We start from the raw sequence: 17309 nt of genomic DNA, 5'->3' as shown, positions 1-17309 counted from the left end.
TGTCTCTCTGCCTCTGTCTGTCTCTCTGTCTGTCTCTGCCTGTCTCTGCCCGTCTCTGTCTCTCTGTCTGTCTGTCAGCCGGTTTCTTTCTCTCTGCCTCTTTCTCTCTCTGCCAGCCTCTGTCTCTCTGCCTGTCTGTCAGTCTATCTCTGTCTCTCTGCCTGTCTCTCTGCCTCTGTCTCTCTGCCAGCCTCTGTCTCTCTGCCTGTCTGTCAGTCTATCTCTGTCTCTCTGCCTGTCTCTCTGCCTCTGTCTCTCTGCCTGTCTCTGTCTCTCTGCCTGTCTCTGTCTCTCTGCCTGTCTCTCTGCCTCTGTCTCTGTGTGTCTCTGTCTGTCTGCTTTGTTAAGTCTATCACAGGAATGTTAGAGGAAACGGTGTGAGAGAAAATCTAGAATACATTAACAGCTGCTTCCATGGTTTACTAGAGGTCAAAGAGAGAGGGAGACAGAGAAAGATACAGGGACATAGAGAGAGAGAGTAAGAGAGACAGAGAGGGACAGTGAGAGAGAGAGAAAGAGAGAGAGAGGAGAGAGGGAGAGAAGGAGAGTGAGGGAGAGAAGGAGAGAGAGAGAGGAAACAGACTAATTTATTGCTACACTGTGACAGATATGCAGAAATTAGAGCTTCATCCTTCACTAAAATTATACTAAAATATCCAGAATTTGAAACGGAATCCGAAAGGGACAAATTAAAATATCTACTCAGTGAAAAACAAAATTGCTGCATACTGGCAGCTAAATATCTAGCCTCCTGCCACAACCTAAGGGACAACCAGTAAAATGTATTTTCTGTGTTTACTTATATGTTGTTCATTATATGGTGTTATGTGATTGGTTGTTGTATATTGTCACTAGTAGCTACATCACATGCACTTATTGTTATATATATGTATACGTATTACTATTATACAATCATATTAGTATTATTATTATCAATAGTAGTATAGTTAGTTATTCATATTGTTGCTGTTATTAATATTTGCATTGGCAATATAAGCACTGTCTTTTCATGCCAATAAAGCTAATTAAATTGAAATTGAATTGAATTGAGAGGGAGAGGGAGCTCTGAGGGATGTCCACCACACAGTCTGAAGCCTCAGGCAGATGTGAGCAGCCCAGAGTAACAGCTGTGTTCTCATACGACAACCCAGGTTTTTAAGTTAGAACTTAGTTAGAACTACGTTAGCTACTGTACATGCAGATATTATTCATTATTCATACTGTATACACTCCTCTGCCCCCTGAGGCTTCATGTTCTACTGGTGTCACTTGACTGTCAGCCAGTTCACTTACTCTAGACAACTATACTTATTCATATAAAATGTGTGTGTGTTATGTTGATGGTAAGTCTCCTTTGGGCCTGATATCTCACGAGTCCCTGGGCCTCCCAGAGGACCACAGCAGCACCCCACCTGCGGCCCAGAGACCCCTCACACTGGGTGGGTACGGCCATGGATGGCACACACACACACACACACACACACACACCTCTGCTTCACAGCTGAAGTGCAGCTCAACATTCCTGCTGGAAAACAGCCAAGGTCCTCTATGATTTAAACAAATTCAGATTATCCAGCACCCTAATCTGAGTACCCACATTCTCCAGCACCCTAATCTGAGTACCCACATTCTGCAGCACTCTAATCTGAGTACCCACATTCTCCAGTACCCTAATCTGAGTACCCACATTCTGCAGCACTCTAATCTGAGTACCCACATTCTCCAGCACCCTAATCTGAGTACCCACATTCTGCAGCACTCTAATCTGAGTACCCACATTCTCCAGTACCCTAATCTGAGTACCCACACTCTCCAGTACCCTAATCTGAGTACCCACATTCTCCAGCACCCTAATCTGAATACCCACATTCTGCAGCAACCTAATCTGAGTACCCACATTCTCCAGCACCCTAATCTGAATACCCACATTCTCCAGTACCCTAATCTGAGTACCCACATTCTCCAGCACCCTAATCCGAGTACCCACATTCTCCAGCACCTTAATCTGAATACCCGCATTCTCCAGTACCCTAATCTGAGTACCCACATTCTCCAGCACCCTAATCTGAATACCCACATTCTGCAGCAACCTAATCTGAGTACCCACATTCTCCAGCACCCTAATCTGAATACCCACATTCTCCAGCACCCTAATCTGAATACCCACATTCTCCAGTACCCTAATCTGAGTACCAACACTCTCCAGTACCCTAATCTGAATACCCACATTCTCCAGATCCCTAATCTGAATACCCACATTCTCCAGTACCCTAATCTGAGTACCCACATTCTCCAGCACCCTAATCTGAGTACCCACATTCTCCAGTACCCTAATCTGCATGTGTGCCACAAACGGATACTTCCAGACAACCAGGCCACACCATGTGCCACAGAGAACAAGACTCTCAGTGTAAAATACTAACTAGGCTACACACCAATGAACCATCTGAAAATGATCAATTTCAATGTCAAACCATCTGACCAGGCCTGTATTTCCAGAAGATGTTTACATTTTTGAGTGTTGTTGTTGTTGTTGTTGTGTTGTGTTAGATGCGCTGACCCCGGCCTCCAGTCCTTCCTCAGAGGTGTATTCAGGGAGCCCAGGCCTGGATCCCTCTCCCTCCTCCTCCATCTCCTCCTCCTCCTCCTCCTCCATCTCAGTGGGGTGCAGGGTGTGCTCTGACCAGGCCTCAGGTTTCCACTACGGAGTACACGCCTGCGAGGGCTGCAAGGTGGGTACACACACACACACACACACACACACACACACACACACACACACACACACACACACACACACACAGAGAGAGAGAGAGAGACACACACAGACACACACACACACACACACACAAAAAATCACACAGACACACACAGAGACACACACACACACAGACACACACACAGAGACACACACACACAGACACACACAGAGACACAAATACACACACAGACACACACACACACACACACACACAAACACACAGACACACACACAGACACACACACAGAGACATACACACACAGACACACACAGAGACACACATACACAAATGCACACCCGTGCCTGGCAGCACAGGCACACCGTTCCAGGCGTGAGCGGTGTTCTGGGGAACGTAGGTGCCAGTGGAAAGTTTCTCAGGCATGTGGGTCATGTGGAGTTGGACATGACGGAGGCCCTGTTTGTGTCTCAACTTTATTCTGCTTGGTGCACACACACACACACTCACACACACACATGCACACAGGCACGCACACACACTCACAGACACAAACAAAAAATTGTTTGCAAACTGATGAATGATTTCCTAGCTTCCTGATTTCCTAACTTCCAAGTTGTACCTCTGACATATTTCAGTCCGGTTTTCGCACCCATCATAGCACAGAGACGGTATTAGTCAAAGTTGTAAATTACCTTAGAACTAATGCTGACTACAAAGAGCTTTCGGTTCGGAGTGCAGCTTTTGATACTGTAGATCATGTGATCCTCATCGAAAGATTGGAGAAGTGGATCTCTCTGGGCCAGTCCTAAATTGGTTTAGGACCTATCTAACTGGCCAGGCATTTTTCGTTGCCCTTGGTGACAACAGCTCAGAAAAGATTTGTGGCGTGGGGCGAGGCAGACACCTTCTCGTGGTGCCCCCCGTCAGTAGCTGCGATTAACCACTGTATGCGAAGCAAAGTCTGCCAACTGAGGGTCACCACCCAGGCTGGTGTTCGGCTGCCACAGGCGGAGCTCCCAACCCAGAATTCAGCAGCTGAACACCGAAGGGCTCACCCCCAGTAAGACCGACGTCATCGAGCACCTGGCTGCACCACCAAGGCCCTCGTCCTCCTCCAGGAGACCCACTGACCTGCACCACCAAGGCCCTCGTCCTCCTCCAGGAGACCCACTGTATAACAGCAGATAAGATAGTTCTCCCAACTTTCGCTCTAGTTGGGTCTATCCTAAACAGGAAGCATGGCCTTGCTACGTTCGTCCATCAAAGGTTGAACTGGACTCTCGACGACCAATCCCCGACTGGCACGGAGAATGAGTGGCTGTGCGTGGACGCTGCTGCCTTTAAAATCATCAACGTCTACAAGCCTCCGCCCTCGCGAATCACACCAGTGTATCTCCCAGTCTTCCCCCACCCCTGCCAGTTGACAACTTTCAAGGGACAAGATGGCAGCACACCACTCCTCCTCGGACTGCTCTGGATGTCGCCAGCTTAGCCAGACGATCATGGAACTGCAAGAGCGGATCACCACTCTCCATCAGACCCAGCAGCCCTCGTCTAGGAACCTGGATGAGTCCTGGCCTCTCCCTGGACCAGCGCCTAGGCAGGCATGCTCCACTCCGTATGTCCCTCACGCTGGCCCTGGACCTCGCCCAGGGTTTGATACGGGGGGAGTCCGACCCGTCTCAACCACCCTACTGCTCAACATAAACCTCCTGTACCCACAGTTTGGGCTACACCAGCACCATCTCACCAGCGCTCCATCACCAAAGACCTGGATTCCCGGCCCCCCACAGGGACCTGGCATAGCGACGTTTATACTTCTATAAACAAACTTTGCCCACCTGAATATGCCATTCAGCGCATTATTTCCCACCGCACCCCTATTACCATAGGGACACAATCAGGTGAATCTAATATTATTATTATTATATTATTCATTATTTTACATGTTAGGGGTCTCATAGATTAGTAGTGCATCATATTAATATATTCCATCTTTCCACTCCATCATTGCGACAAAGGAATATACATCATGGGTGGGGGACAACATGTTTACTGTGCACTTGTTATCATTGGAGATTTCAACATACACGTGGATACTGAGGCGGACTCGAAAGCCAGGGACTTTATCAACCTCCTGAACTCCATGGATTTTACCCAACAACCACCAACCCAACCCACAACCGCGGCCACACCCTTGATCTACTGATTACTAAGGGCCTGACTATTGCTGTCTCCTCTATCAGTGACCTCGCTCTCTCCGACCATTTCTGTATCTTCTTCACTGCATTGGTTCCTAAAGTCAAAAGTAGTACTGAACGCATTGTCAAGAAACGTTATCTTACCTCTGCAGTAGCTGATAGTTTTAGAGAAATAATGAACACAGTTGATCAACTCCAGAAGTGGGGCCCTCATGTAATATTGAACACTTAGCAACCACCTTTAACACCAAAGTAAGGGCAGCCTTGGATTCTGTAGCACCTATTAAACTGAAAAGGGTTACAGTCAACCATAAAGCTCCATGGAGGAATGAGGAAATTAATCAACTAAAGAGAACCTGCAAAGAGATCTGAGCGTATATGGAGAAAGACCAAGCTGCAGGTCCACCGTGATATTCTCAAAGAACATCTTTCTGCCTTTAATAAGGCAATAAGAAATGCAAGGAAAGACCACTTCTCAAAATTGATATCTACAGTATCAACCAAAATAATTCAAGAGTGCTATTAATGTCCAAAGAGCTCTCTGTTCTCGTCCTCCTGGACCTGAGTCCAGCCTCTGATACTGTAGATCATGCGATCCTCATCAAAAGACTGGAGAAGTGGGTTGGCCTCTCCTGTCCAGTCCTAAATTAGTTTAGGACCTATTTAGCTGGTCATTTTTTCTTTGTTGCCCTCGGTGACCATAACGTAAAGAAAAGATTCCTATGACCTGTGGGGTGCCTCACAGATCCATCCTAAGACCTCTACTCTTCAGCCTGTACATGCTGCCCCTTGGCAGTGTCAAGTGTATTATGGATATAAATGTATGAATGTCACATAATTTCCTCCAGCTAAACCAAGACAAAACAGAAGTACTGATCATTGGTGAAAAATCTGAAAAAGAGAAACTATCTGCACATTTAAAAACTCTGACAATTGACACCAAATGCCAGGCTATAAAACCTAGGTGTCATACTTGACTCAGATCTTAATTTCGAAACCCACATTGTAATAGTAAAATAACTGATCTAGTCAAAAGGATTTACCAAGATTCGTTCAAAAGGTTAAGTCTGGTTTATTGTGAAAAGCATACGAGCGCAAGGACTTCCTGAAAAACGCAACAAGGGTGGTTTATTCAGCGAAGTGAAGCCTTCAGCCTCTTGGGCTCACTTTTATTCAAGCAAAACACAGGTATAGTGCTTCCAGGATGTGATTGGCTAATCTATTGTACGTCATATGAAATGGCAGGCGTGGCCAAGAGTACAGACATGTGACATGAGAAAAAGGGCGGCAATTGGGGACAAAGGATGGTTATTCTGTTGTAGACAGATGGCCTTCTGGAAGCCATTTTGTATGTTAGCACAGCTATGTGAATATTTGGGGGAGGTGATGTATTACAAGAGAAGTGAGAGGACAAAGGTTTAAGGTGTTTACAATAGCAAAAGGCAGGGGACTGGATGAATAGGTTTTAAAGAAAATAAAAGAATCTCTGAATAGTCTTGAGACTAGGTGTAAAATTCCATGACAACATCAAGAATATTACCAGGACATCTACCAAAGAAAGCAATTTCTAAACTCCAAATGATACAGAATGCTGCAACACAAGTCCTCACTAAGACTAGACGGAGGGCACTCATCACACCAGTCTTCCATCACACTCAGTCTGTCAATTCTAGAATAGACTTCAAAATACTTTTATTAGTCTATAAATCTCTCCACAGTTGCGCACCTGAATACATTTCAGCAGGCTTGTCAGGTACATGCCCAACAGACCACTCAGGTCCTCAGGTACTGAACTCCTAACAGTTACAAAAGCCAGGACCAAGAGACACGGAGAGGCAGCTTTCAGTTTCTATGCCCCCAACCCCTGGAACACCTTGCCAGGGAACCTAAGAGGGGCTGACACTGTAGATATTTTTAAGTGAGATATTAAGACTTACCTATTCAGTCTCACCTACAATCACTAGCCAGGACCAAGAGACACGGAGAGGCAGCATCCAGCCTGCTAGTGAATCCTGCATGTACATCATTGGTGTATCCTTTTATGCACTGTATGTATAACTAGATGTGTGTTTCTTAGCGACTGGCCTTGATTGGTCGATGAGAAACTAGATGATGCTGTATGTGTATGACAGTGAACATGATAGTGTAAATCTATGAGAGTGTATTTCCGATGCACTGTGTGTATATTAAGATGTGTGTTGTCTAGGGACTGGCCGATGAGGAAGTAGACACTACTGCATGAGTCTGATGCTGTGTGTATCCCATGGCACGTTGTTTATATTACATTGTGTTGCCTCTGTGTATGAAATGCGCTTTACAAATAAAGTTTGCTTTGATATATTAAAATGTGTGTTGCTTATGTGGCTCTGCATGCTACTAACCCTGTCTGCCCTTTTCCTTCCTAGTGCCTCTCCCTCTTACATTCTAACTTGGTCCTGTGAATGCCCCCGTCTCCTGCAGGCCACCCTGTGTCTGGTAGACATCCCCCTGACTGCTGTAAAGACCCAGTGCAGCTACTAACCCCGTCTTCCTCTCTCCTCCCTAGTGTCTCTCCCTCTTGTACTACACCCAGGTCCCAGAACGTCCTCTCCTCCCACCTATTCCTGGTCAAGGCCCTCCTAAGGTCCCCCTGGCTCCCAGAGAGGCCCCCTACCATCCTCGTGTCCAGCTCCAGCCCACTATGTGTCGCCAGCTGTCCCTATCCAGTCACCCCCCCCCCCCTTTCTTGGCTCTCTGCATTTTGTTTCCCCACTTCTGCTTAGCAGCTATTCCTAGTTTACTCTACATTCCATAGGAGCCTGTCTGCTAAGTGCTTACTGTGCCTTATTATGAGATATACTTAAATATCCTATTATGGACAGCTAACACATAATGGCCTCCCATGTAGGGAACATCTCTGTAACTATTTATCTACTCTACTGGTAGTGATGTCTCTTATTATGATGTATTTAGCCCATGTTTAGTGCTCTGTAAATGTTCCTAGCCAATTGATTTAAACCTTTTCCAGGAGTCTGCTCGATCGTCTCGTTGAGAGAGGAGTGGGAAGAATTTTTACAGCTCACCTATTTTGGTCCTCTGGGTGAGCTGTTGTTTTGCTTCCCTCTGGAAAATGTAGGGGTGGGATCTTTGTCCATCCCCCATTGCTCTCTGTAAAGCACATTGTTTTGTCTCTGTGTGTGAAATGCGCTGTACAAATGAAGTTTGATTTGATTTGCTGTGTTAGACACTACTGTATCTCTGCTCTGGTAGACTATCTCTGCTCTGTTAGACACTATCTCTGCTCTGTCTGATTATCTCTGCTCTGTTAGACTATCTCTGCTCTGTTAGACACTATCTCTGCTCTGTTAGACTATCTCTGCTCTGTTAGACTATTTCTACTCTATGTTAGACACTATATCTGCTTTGTTAGACTATCTCTGCTCTATGTTAGACACTATATCTGCTTTGTTAGACTATCTCTGCTCTATGTTAGACGCTATGTCTGCTCTGTTAGACACTATATCTGCTCTGTTAGACTATCTCTGCTCTATGTTAGACGCTATGTCTGCTCTGTTAGACTATCTCTGCTCTATGTTAGACACTATCTCTGCTCTGTTAGACACTATCTCTGCTCTGTTAGACTATCTCTGCTCTATTAGGCCTTGGCTCCACCGCGTCCGTCAGTGTCAGCCGTCAGTTTCCGTCAAAAATCAAGAAATAAACCTCAGCGATTCTCTAACGTAAACATGTAAACATGTTGTCCCCCACCCATTATGCATGTTCCCTTGTGGTATCAAGCCCCCTGCTTCTCATTAGGTGTTTTTATACAGAGATCCCACTATATTGCCTTATAGTAGACCCCTCAATTTTCTGGCTTTGTCTGTTTATAATGAACCAAAGAAAGACAGTATAATGTGTGATTTTATGTAGCATGCCAGCAATCTGGAATCAAGAGGCATGACCCTTGGACGCAACATTCACTAGTTGTTAAACAGGTCCATGCACCTGTATGGTCAAAAGTCCTATGATGAATGTTGAAATACAGACATATCTAGCGCTAGTAATGTCACATCATGTGTATCAATGATTGACCAAAGTAAGCTCTCTACAAACCATGGTAGAGTGAATAAGAGTACAATAGTACAATAACGTCTCCATCTAGTGGGCAAACAAGTCCATGCACCTGTATAGTCTAAAGTCCTATAATGAATGTTGAAATACAGACATATCTAGCTCTACTAAACACCTCAAGCTCTACTCTCTGCGGATGTAGAAAGTACATGGTTTCCCGAGTAAACTTGTGTGAGACTATACTGAGTCACCAAGCATAGTTTTTGGTGTAAACATCTAAATGTACTTGTCAATGGAAAAATGCATTGGAAAGGCACCCCTTTTGTGGTGGGTTCTGGACTCACTCACTCACTCACTTACTCACGACGTGACACCGGCCAAACGAATGTCCCCTCCCTTCGGCTGTTGCCGGGTGGGGGACAATTCCAATGGATTTATTTCCTTAGAGAGTGATGATTGACGCTGATGCTGATGCTGAAAGAACCAGCGGAGCCAAGGGGTTAGACACTACCTCTGCTCTGTTAGACACTACCTCTGCTCTGTTAGACACTATCTCTGCTCTGTTAGACACTATCTCTACTCTATGTTAGACACTATCTCTACTCTGTTAGACACTGTCTCTGCTCTGTTAGACACTATCTCTGCTCTGTTAGACACTATCTCTGCTCTGTTAGACACTATCTCTACTCTATGTTAGACACTATCTCTACTCTGTTAGACACTGTCTGCTCTGTAAGACACTATCTCTGCTCTATTTTAGACACTATCTGTAATCTGTTGGACACTATCTCTGCTCTGTTAGACACTATCTCTACTCTGTTAGACACTATCTCTACTCTATGTTAGACACTATCTCTGCTTTATGTTAGACACTATCTCTACTCTGTTAGACACTATCTCTACTCTGTTAGACACTATCTCTACTCTATGTTAGACACTATCTCTACTCTGTTAAACACTATCTCTACTCTGTAAGACACTATCTGTACACTGTTAGACACTATCTCTATTCTGTAAGACACTGTCTCTGCTCTATGTAAGACACTATCTCTACTCTGTTAGACACTATCTCTGCTCTGTTAGACACTATCTCTGCTCTGTTAGACACTATATCTACTCTGTTAGACACTATCTCTGCTCTGTTAGACACTATATCTGCTCTGTTAGACACTATGGGGCGAATTCACTAAAGGATTGCGCAGCTTTTCCTGACGCAAAGCCTGTGCAAATAAGTCAAAAATTATGTTTGCTATTCACAAAGCCCTCGCAAAGGGTGAAATACGGTGTTAACTGCGTTGCGTTCGTCATTGCGTTTCTCTGCGCCGGTGTTATTAGCTCATATTTAAATTAGGTAATATGGGCGGAGAATGTTCCCCTTTCTATGCAAATGAACATTATTGCAAAACCCGCCCAATTCACAAACATCGGCGCAAATTGCCTCACGCAGTTAAAGTGAAATTAATACCGTTTTCAGAGACGTGGTGGTATTTAAGCGCAAGGGGTGTGTCGCGGCCAGCCTGTCCGCTGATCATGGCAGCAGTGATTGTTGCGAGGCGAAGGCATCGCAATGCCAGGCATGTTGTTCGTGAGAGAATATTTAGAAGAAGGTCACTTTTTGATTTAACACTAGAACCACCGCGGTAACTGTTTGGACACCAGAGCGCGCAGCTCTTCAGCCAACTGGAGGATGAAGTCGCGTCTGGGGAGGCTCAGTTGACTATGCGTCTCTCCACCCGTCCCCAGCGAGTCCAAGCTCCCCCAATGAATATAATAGCCTACATAGCACGAAACTGTGCGTATAATAGTCTATACGCGAAACTGCGCATTCCCTATAGCTGTTCATTGAACGGCTGGGGGCCGATATAGGTATAAATAAATAAATAAAAACATAGCCTACACAATATTTTTTTTATTTGAATGGTCTTGAAAATATTTTGCTTTTGTATCATAGGTGACGGCAAGTATCATCTTCAGCCATGGATGATGACTCCCGTGCGTAATCCTTCCAACGTTGGAGAGGCGGCGTACAACTGGGCTCACATCAGGACGCGCGGTGTGATTGAGTGCACATTTGGAATCCTGAAAAGCCGTTTAGATGCCTAGATCGTACCGGTGGGGCAATGTTATACACTCCCCCAAAAGTATGCCAGATCATCGTGCTGCAACTTGCATAACATAAAATTACAATTTTTCCTTTGTTCGTCTTTTTAAATCATTCCACCTCCGTTTGCAGTCTTCCGCGTTTACACACACAAATGGCACTGACTGATTGGGAAATTAAACCCCAAATATGATTTTTTGCTGCAGTCGTGATATTTTTTTGCCGAAAGCTGTGAGACATGTTTTTGAACCTCGTCCGTGAGGCCTTCAAGTTCGCTGTCTGAAAATCGTATCTTTCTTTTTCTGTCTGCCATCGTCCAATGATATGCATACGAGTTGTATGCGCTGTATGCGCAGTATTTATAGTCATTTCCTATATCAGCAGCAAATTGCACTCAGCCGCAAACACCGAATGGGCGTGTTTGCGCTGGGATATTATTAGCGCAATGTCTTTAGTGAATAGGTTTTTAAAACGGAGCACATAGCGGGCGCAACTGACGCGCAATATTATGGTGCAATTAGCGGGCGCAATTTGCTTTAGTGAATTCGCCCCTAAGTCTGCTCTATGTTAGACACTATCTCTGCTCTGTTAGACACTATCTCTGCTCTGTTAGACACTATCTCTGCTCTGTTAGACACTATATCTACTCTGTTAGACACTATCTCTGCTCTGTTAGACACTATCTCTGCTCTGTAAGCACTATCTCTGCTCTATGTTAGACACTATCTCTACTCTGTTAGACACTATCTCTACTCTATGTTAGACACTATCTCTGCTCTATTAGACACTATCTCTGCTTTATGTTAGACACTATCTCTACTCTGTTAGACACTATCTCTACTCTGTAAGACACTATCTCTGCTCTATGTTAGACACTATATCTGCTCTGTTAGACACTATCTCTACTCTGTTAGACACTATCTCTGCTCTGTCAGACACTATCTCTGCTCTGTTAAACACTATCTCTGCTCTATGTTAGAGACTATCTCTACTCTGTTAGACGCTATCTCTACTCTATATTAGACACTATCTCTGCTCTATGTTAGACACTATATCTTCTCTGTTAGACACTATCTCTACTCTGTTAGACACTATCTCTGCTCTGTTAAACACTATCTCTGCTCTATGTTAGACACTATCTCTACTCTGTTAGAAACTATCTCTGCTCTATGTTACACCCTATCTCTGCTCTGTTAGATACTATCTCCGCTCTATGTTAGACACTATCTCTACTCTGTTATACACTATCTCTACTCTGTTAGACACTATCTCTGCTCTATGTTAGACACTATCTCTCCTCTGTTAGACACTATCTCTGCTCTATGTTAGACACTATCTCTGCTCTGTTAGACACTATCTCTGCTCTATGTTAGACACTATCTCTACTCTATGTTAGACACTATCTCTACTCTGTTAGACACTATCTCTGCTCTGTTAGACACTATCTCTACTCTGTTAGACACTATCTCTGCTTTATGTTAGACACTATCTCTACTCTGTTAAACACTATCTCTACTCTGTAAGACACTATCTGTACACTGTTAGACACTATCTCTATTCTGTAAGACACTGTCTCTGCTCTATGTAAGACACTATCTCTACTCTGTTAGACACTATCTCTACTCTGTTAGACACTATCTCTGCTCTGTTAGACACTATATCTGCTCTGTTAGACACTATGTCTGCTCTATGTTAGACACTATCTCTGCTCTGTTAGACACTATCTCTGCTCTGTTAGACACTATCTCTGCTCTGTTAGACACTATATCTACTCTGTTAGACACTATCTCTGCTCTGTTAGACACTATCTCTGCTCTGTAAGCACTATCTCTGCTCTATGTTAGACACTATCTCTACTCTGTTAGACACTATCTCTACTCTATGTTAGACACTATCTCTGCTCTATTAGACACTATCTCTGCTTTATGTTAGACACTATCTCTACTCTGTTAGACACTATCTCTACTCTGTAAGACACTATCTCTGCTCTATGTTCGACACTATATCTGCTCTGTTAGACACTATCTCTACTCTGTTAGACACTATCTCTGCTCTGTCAGACACTATCTCTGCTCTGTTAAACACTATCTCTGCTCTATGTTAGAGACTATCTCTACTCTGTTAGACGCTATCTCTACTCTATATTAGACACTATCTCTGCTCTATGTTAGACACTATATCTTCTCTGTTAGACACTATCTCTACTCTGTTAGACACTATCTCTGCTCTGTTAAACACTATCTCTGCTCTATGTTAGACACTATCTCTACTCTGTTAGAAACTATCTCTGCTCTATGTTACACCCTATCTCTGCTCTGTTAGATACTATCTCCGCTCTATGTTAGACACTATCTCTACTCTGTTATACACTATCTCTACTCTGTTAGACACTATCTCTGCTCTATGTTAGACACTATCTCTCCTCTGTTAGACACTATCTCTGCTCTGTTAGACCCTATCTCTGCTCTATTAGATACTATCTCTGCTCTATGTTAGACACTATCTCTACTCTATTAGACAATATCTCTACTCTGTTATACACTATCTCTGCTCTGTTAGACACTATCTCTACTCTGTTAGACAATATCTCTGCTCTGTTAGACACTATCTCTGCTCTATGTTAGACACTATCTCTGCTCTATGTTAGACACTATATCTGCTCTGTTAGACACTATCTCTGCTCTGTTAGACACTATCTCTGCTCTGTCAGACACTATCTCTGCTCTGTTAAACACTATCTCTGCTCTATGTTAGAGACTATCTCTACTCTGTTAGACACTATCTCTGCTCTGTCAGACACTTTCTCTGCTCTGTTAAACACTATCTCTGCTCTATGTTAGACACTATCTCTACTCTGTTAGACACTATCTCTACTCTATGTTAGACACTATCTCTACTCTGTTAGACACTATCTCTGCTCTGTTAGACACTATCTCTACTCTGTTAGACACTATCTCTGCTTTATGTTAGACACTATCTCTACTCTGTTAAACACTATCTCTACTCTGTATGACACTATCTGTACACTGTTAGACACTATCTCTATTCTGTAAGACACTGTCTCTGCTCTATGTAAGACTATCTCTACTCTGTTAGACACTATCTCTACTCTGTTAGACACTATCTCTGCTCTGTTAGACACTATATCTGCTCTGTTAGACACTATGTCTGCTCTATGTTAGACACTATCTCTGCTCTGTTAGACACTATCTCTGCTCTGTTAGACACTATCTCTGCTCTGTTAGACACTATATCTACTCTGTTAGACACTATCTCTGCTCTGTTAGACACTATCTCTGCTCTGTAAGCACTATCTCTGCTCTATGTTAGACACTATCTCTACTCTGTTAGACACTATCTCTACTCTATGTTAGACACTATCTCTGCTCTATTAGACACTATCTCTGCTTTATGTTAGACACTATCTCTACTCTGTTAGACACTATCTCTACTCTGTAAGACACTATCTCTGCTCTATGTTAGACACTATATCTGCTCTGTTAGACACTATCTCTACTCTGTTAGACACTATCTCTGCTCTGTCAGACACTATCTCTGCTCTGTTAAACACTATCTCTGCTCTATGTTAGAGACTATCTCTACTCTGTTAGATGCTATCTCTACTCTATATTAGACACTATCTCTGCTCTATGTTAGACACTATATCTTCTCTGTTAGACACTATCTCTACTCTGTTAGACACTATCTCTGCTCTGTTAAACACTATCTCTGCTCTATGTTAGACACTATCTCTACTCTGTTATACACTATCTCTACTCTGTTAGACACTATCTCTGCTCTATGTTAGAGACTATCTCTACTCTGTTAGACACTATCTCTGCTCTGTTAAACACTATCTCTGCTCTATGTTAGACACTATCTCTCCTCTGTTAGACACTATCTCTGCTCTGTTAGACCCTATCTCTGCTCTATTAGATACTATCTCTGCTCTATGTTAGACACTATCTCTACTCTATTAGACAATATCTCTACTCTGTTATACACTATCTCTGCTCTGTTAGACACTATCTCTACTCTGTTAGACAATATCTCTGCTCTGTTAGACACTATCTCTGCTCTATGTTAGACACTATCTCTGCTCTATGTTAGACACTATATCTGCTCTGTTAGACACTATCTCTGCTCTGTTAGACACTATCTCTGCTCTGTCAGACACTATCTCTGCTCTGTTAAACACTATCTCTGCTCTATGTTAGAGACTATCTCTACTCTGTTAGACACTATCTCTGCTCTGTCAGACACTTTCTCTGCTCTGTTAAACACTATCTCTGCTCTATGTTAGACACTATCTCTACTCTGTTAGACACTATCTCTACTCTATGTTAGACACTATCTCTACTCTGTTAGACACTATCTCTGCTCTGTTAGACACTATCTCTACTCTGTTAGACACTATCTCTGCTTTATGTTAGACACTATCTCTACTCTGTTAAACACTATCTCTACTCTGTATGACACTATCTGTACACTGTTAGACACTATCTCTATTCTGTAAGACACTGTCTCTGCTCTATGTAAGACTATCTCTACTCTGTTAGACACTATCTCTACTCTGTTAGACACTATCTCTGCTCTGTTAGACACTATATCTGCTCTGTTAGACACTATGTCTGCTCTATGTTAGACACTATCTCTGCTCTGTTAGACACTATCTCTGCTCTGTTAGACACTATCTCTGCTCTGTTAGACACTATATCTACTCTGTTAGACACTATCTCTGCTCTGTTAGACACTATCTCTGCTCTGTAAGCACTATCTCTGCTCTATGTTAGACACTATCTCTACTCTGTTAGACACTATCTCTACTCTATGTTAGACACTATCTCTGCTCTATTAGACACTATCTCTGCTTTATGTTAGACACTATCTCTACTCTGTTAGACACTATCTCTACTCTGTAAGACACTATCTCTGCTCTATGTTAGACACTATATCTGCTCTGTTAGACACTATCTCTACTCTGTTAGACACTATCTCTGCTCTGTCAGACACTATCTCTGCTCTGTTAAACACTATCTCTGCTCTATGTTAGAGACTATCTCTACTCTGTTAGATGCTATCTCTACTCTATATTAGACACTATCTCTGCTCTATGTTAGACACTATATCTTCTCTGTTAGACACTATCTCTACTCTGTTAGACACTATCTCTGCTCTGTTAAACACTATCTCTGCTCTATGTTAGACACTATCTCTACTCTGTTATACACTATCTCTACTCTGTTAGACACTATCTCTGCTCTATGTTAGACACTATCTCTCCTCTGTTAGACACTATCTCTGCTCTGTTAGACCCTATCTCTGCTCTATTAGATACTATCTCTGCTCTATGTTAGACACTATCTCTACTCTATTAGACAATATCTCTACTCTGTTATACACTATCTCTGCTCTGTTAGACACTATCTCTACTCTGTTAGACAATATCTCTGCTCTGTTAGACACTATCTCTGCTCTATGTTAGACACTATCTCTGCTCTATGTTAGACACTATATCTGCTCTGTTAGACACTATCTCTGCTCTGTTAGACACTATCTCTGCTCTGTCAGACACTATCTCTGCTCTGTTAAACACTATCTCTGCTCTATGTTAGAGACTATCTCTTCTCTGTTAGACACTATCTCTGCTCTGTCAGACACTATCTCTGCTCTGTTAAACACTATCTCTGCTCTATGTTAGAGACTATCTCTACTCTGTTAGACACTATCTCTGCTCTGTTAAACACTATCTCTGCTCTATGTTAGACACTATCTCTACTCTGTTAAACACTATCTCTGCTCTATGTTAGACCCTATCTCTGCTCTGTTAGATACTATCTCCGCTCTATGTTAGACACTATCTCTACTCTGTTAGACACTATCTGCTCTATGTTAGACACTATCTCTACTCTGTTAGACACTATCTCTACTCTGTTAGACACTATCTCTGCTCTATGTTAGACACTATCTCTACTCTTTTAGACACTATCTCTGCTCTGTTAGACACTATCTCTGCTCTGTTAGACACTATCTTTACTCTGTTAGACACTATCTCTGCTCTGTTAGACAATATCTCTGCTCTATGTTAGACGCTATCTCTACTCTATGTTAGACACTATCTCTACTCTATCTTAGACACTATCTCTACTCTGTTAGACACTATCTCTGCTCTGTTAGACTATCTCTGCTCTGTTAGACACTGTCTCTGCTCTATGTTAGACACTATCTCTACTCTAT

The 17309-nt window shown here is 43.1% G+C and overlaps 1 protein-coding gene across 1 annotated transcript in view; it reads left to right on the top strand.

Annotated features, from left to right (window-relative positions):
- Nucleotides 1-2465: 2465 nt before the first annotated feature.
- The window catches only part of pparaa (peroxisome proliferator-activated receptor alpha a), a gene marked incomplete at both ends in the record, with an annotated part of 21265 nt that continues 6421 nt past the window's right edge, over nt 2466-17309 (top strand). Inside the window, one exon of the mRNA XM_084448044.1 lies at nt 2466-2732. Within this exon, the coding sequence (XP_084304170.1) occupies nt 2466-2732 (267 nt within the window). The remainder of the gene's footprint in view (nt 2733-17309) is intronic.

Source organism: Borostomias antarcticus, assembly GCF_949987555.1.
Source record: "Borostomias antarcticus genome assembly, chromosome: 13".
Classification (NCBI taxonomy): domain Eukaryota; kingdom Metazoa; phylum Chordata; class Actinopteri; order Stomiiformes; family Stomiidae; genus Borostomias; species Borostomias antarcticus.
The sequence above is the reverse complement of the archived record's forward strand: the minus strand, read 5'-3'. Positions and strand labels throughout refer to the sequence as shown.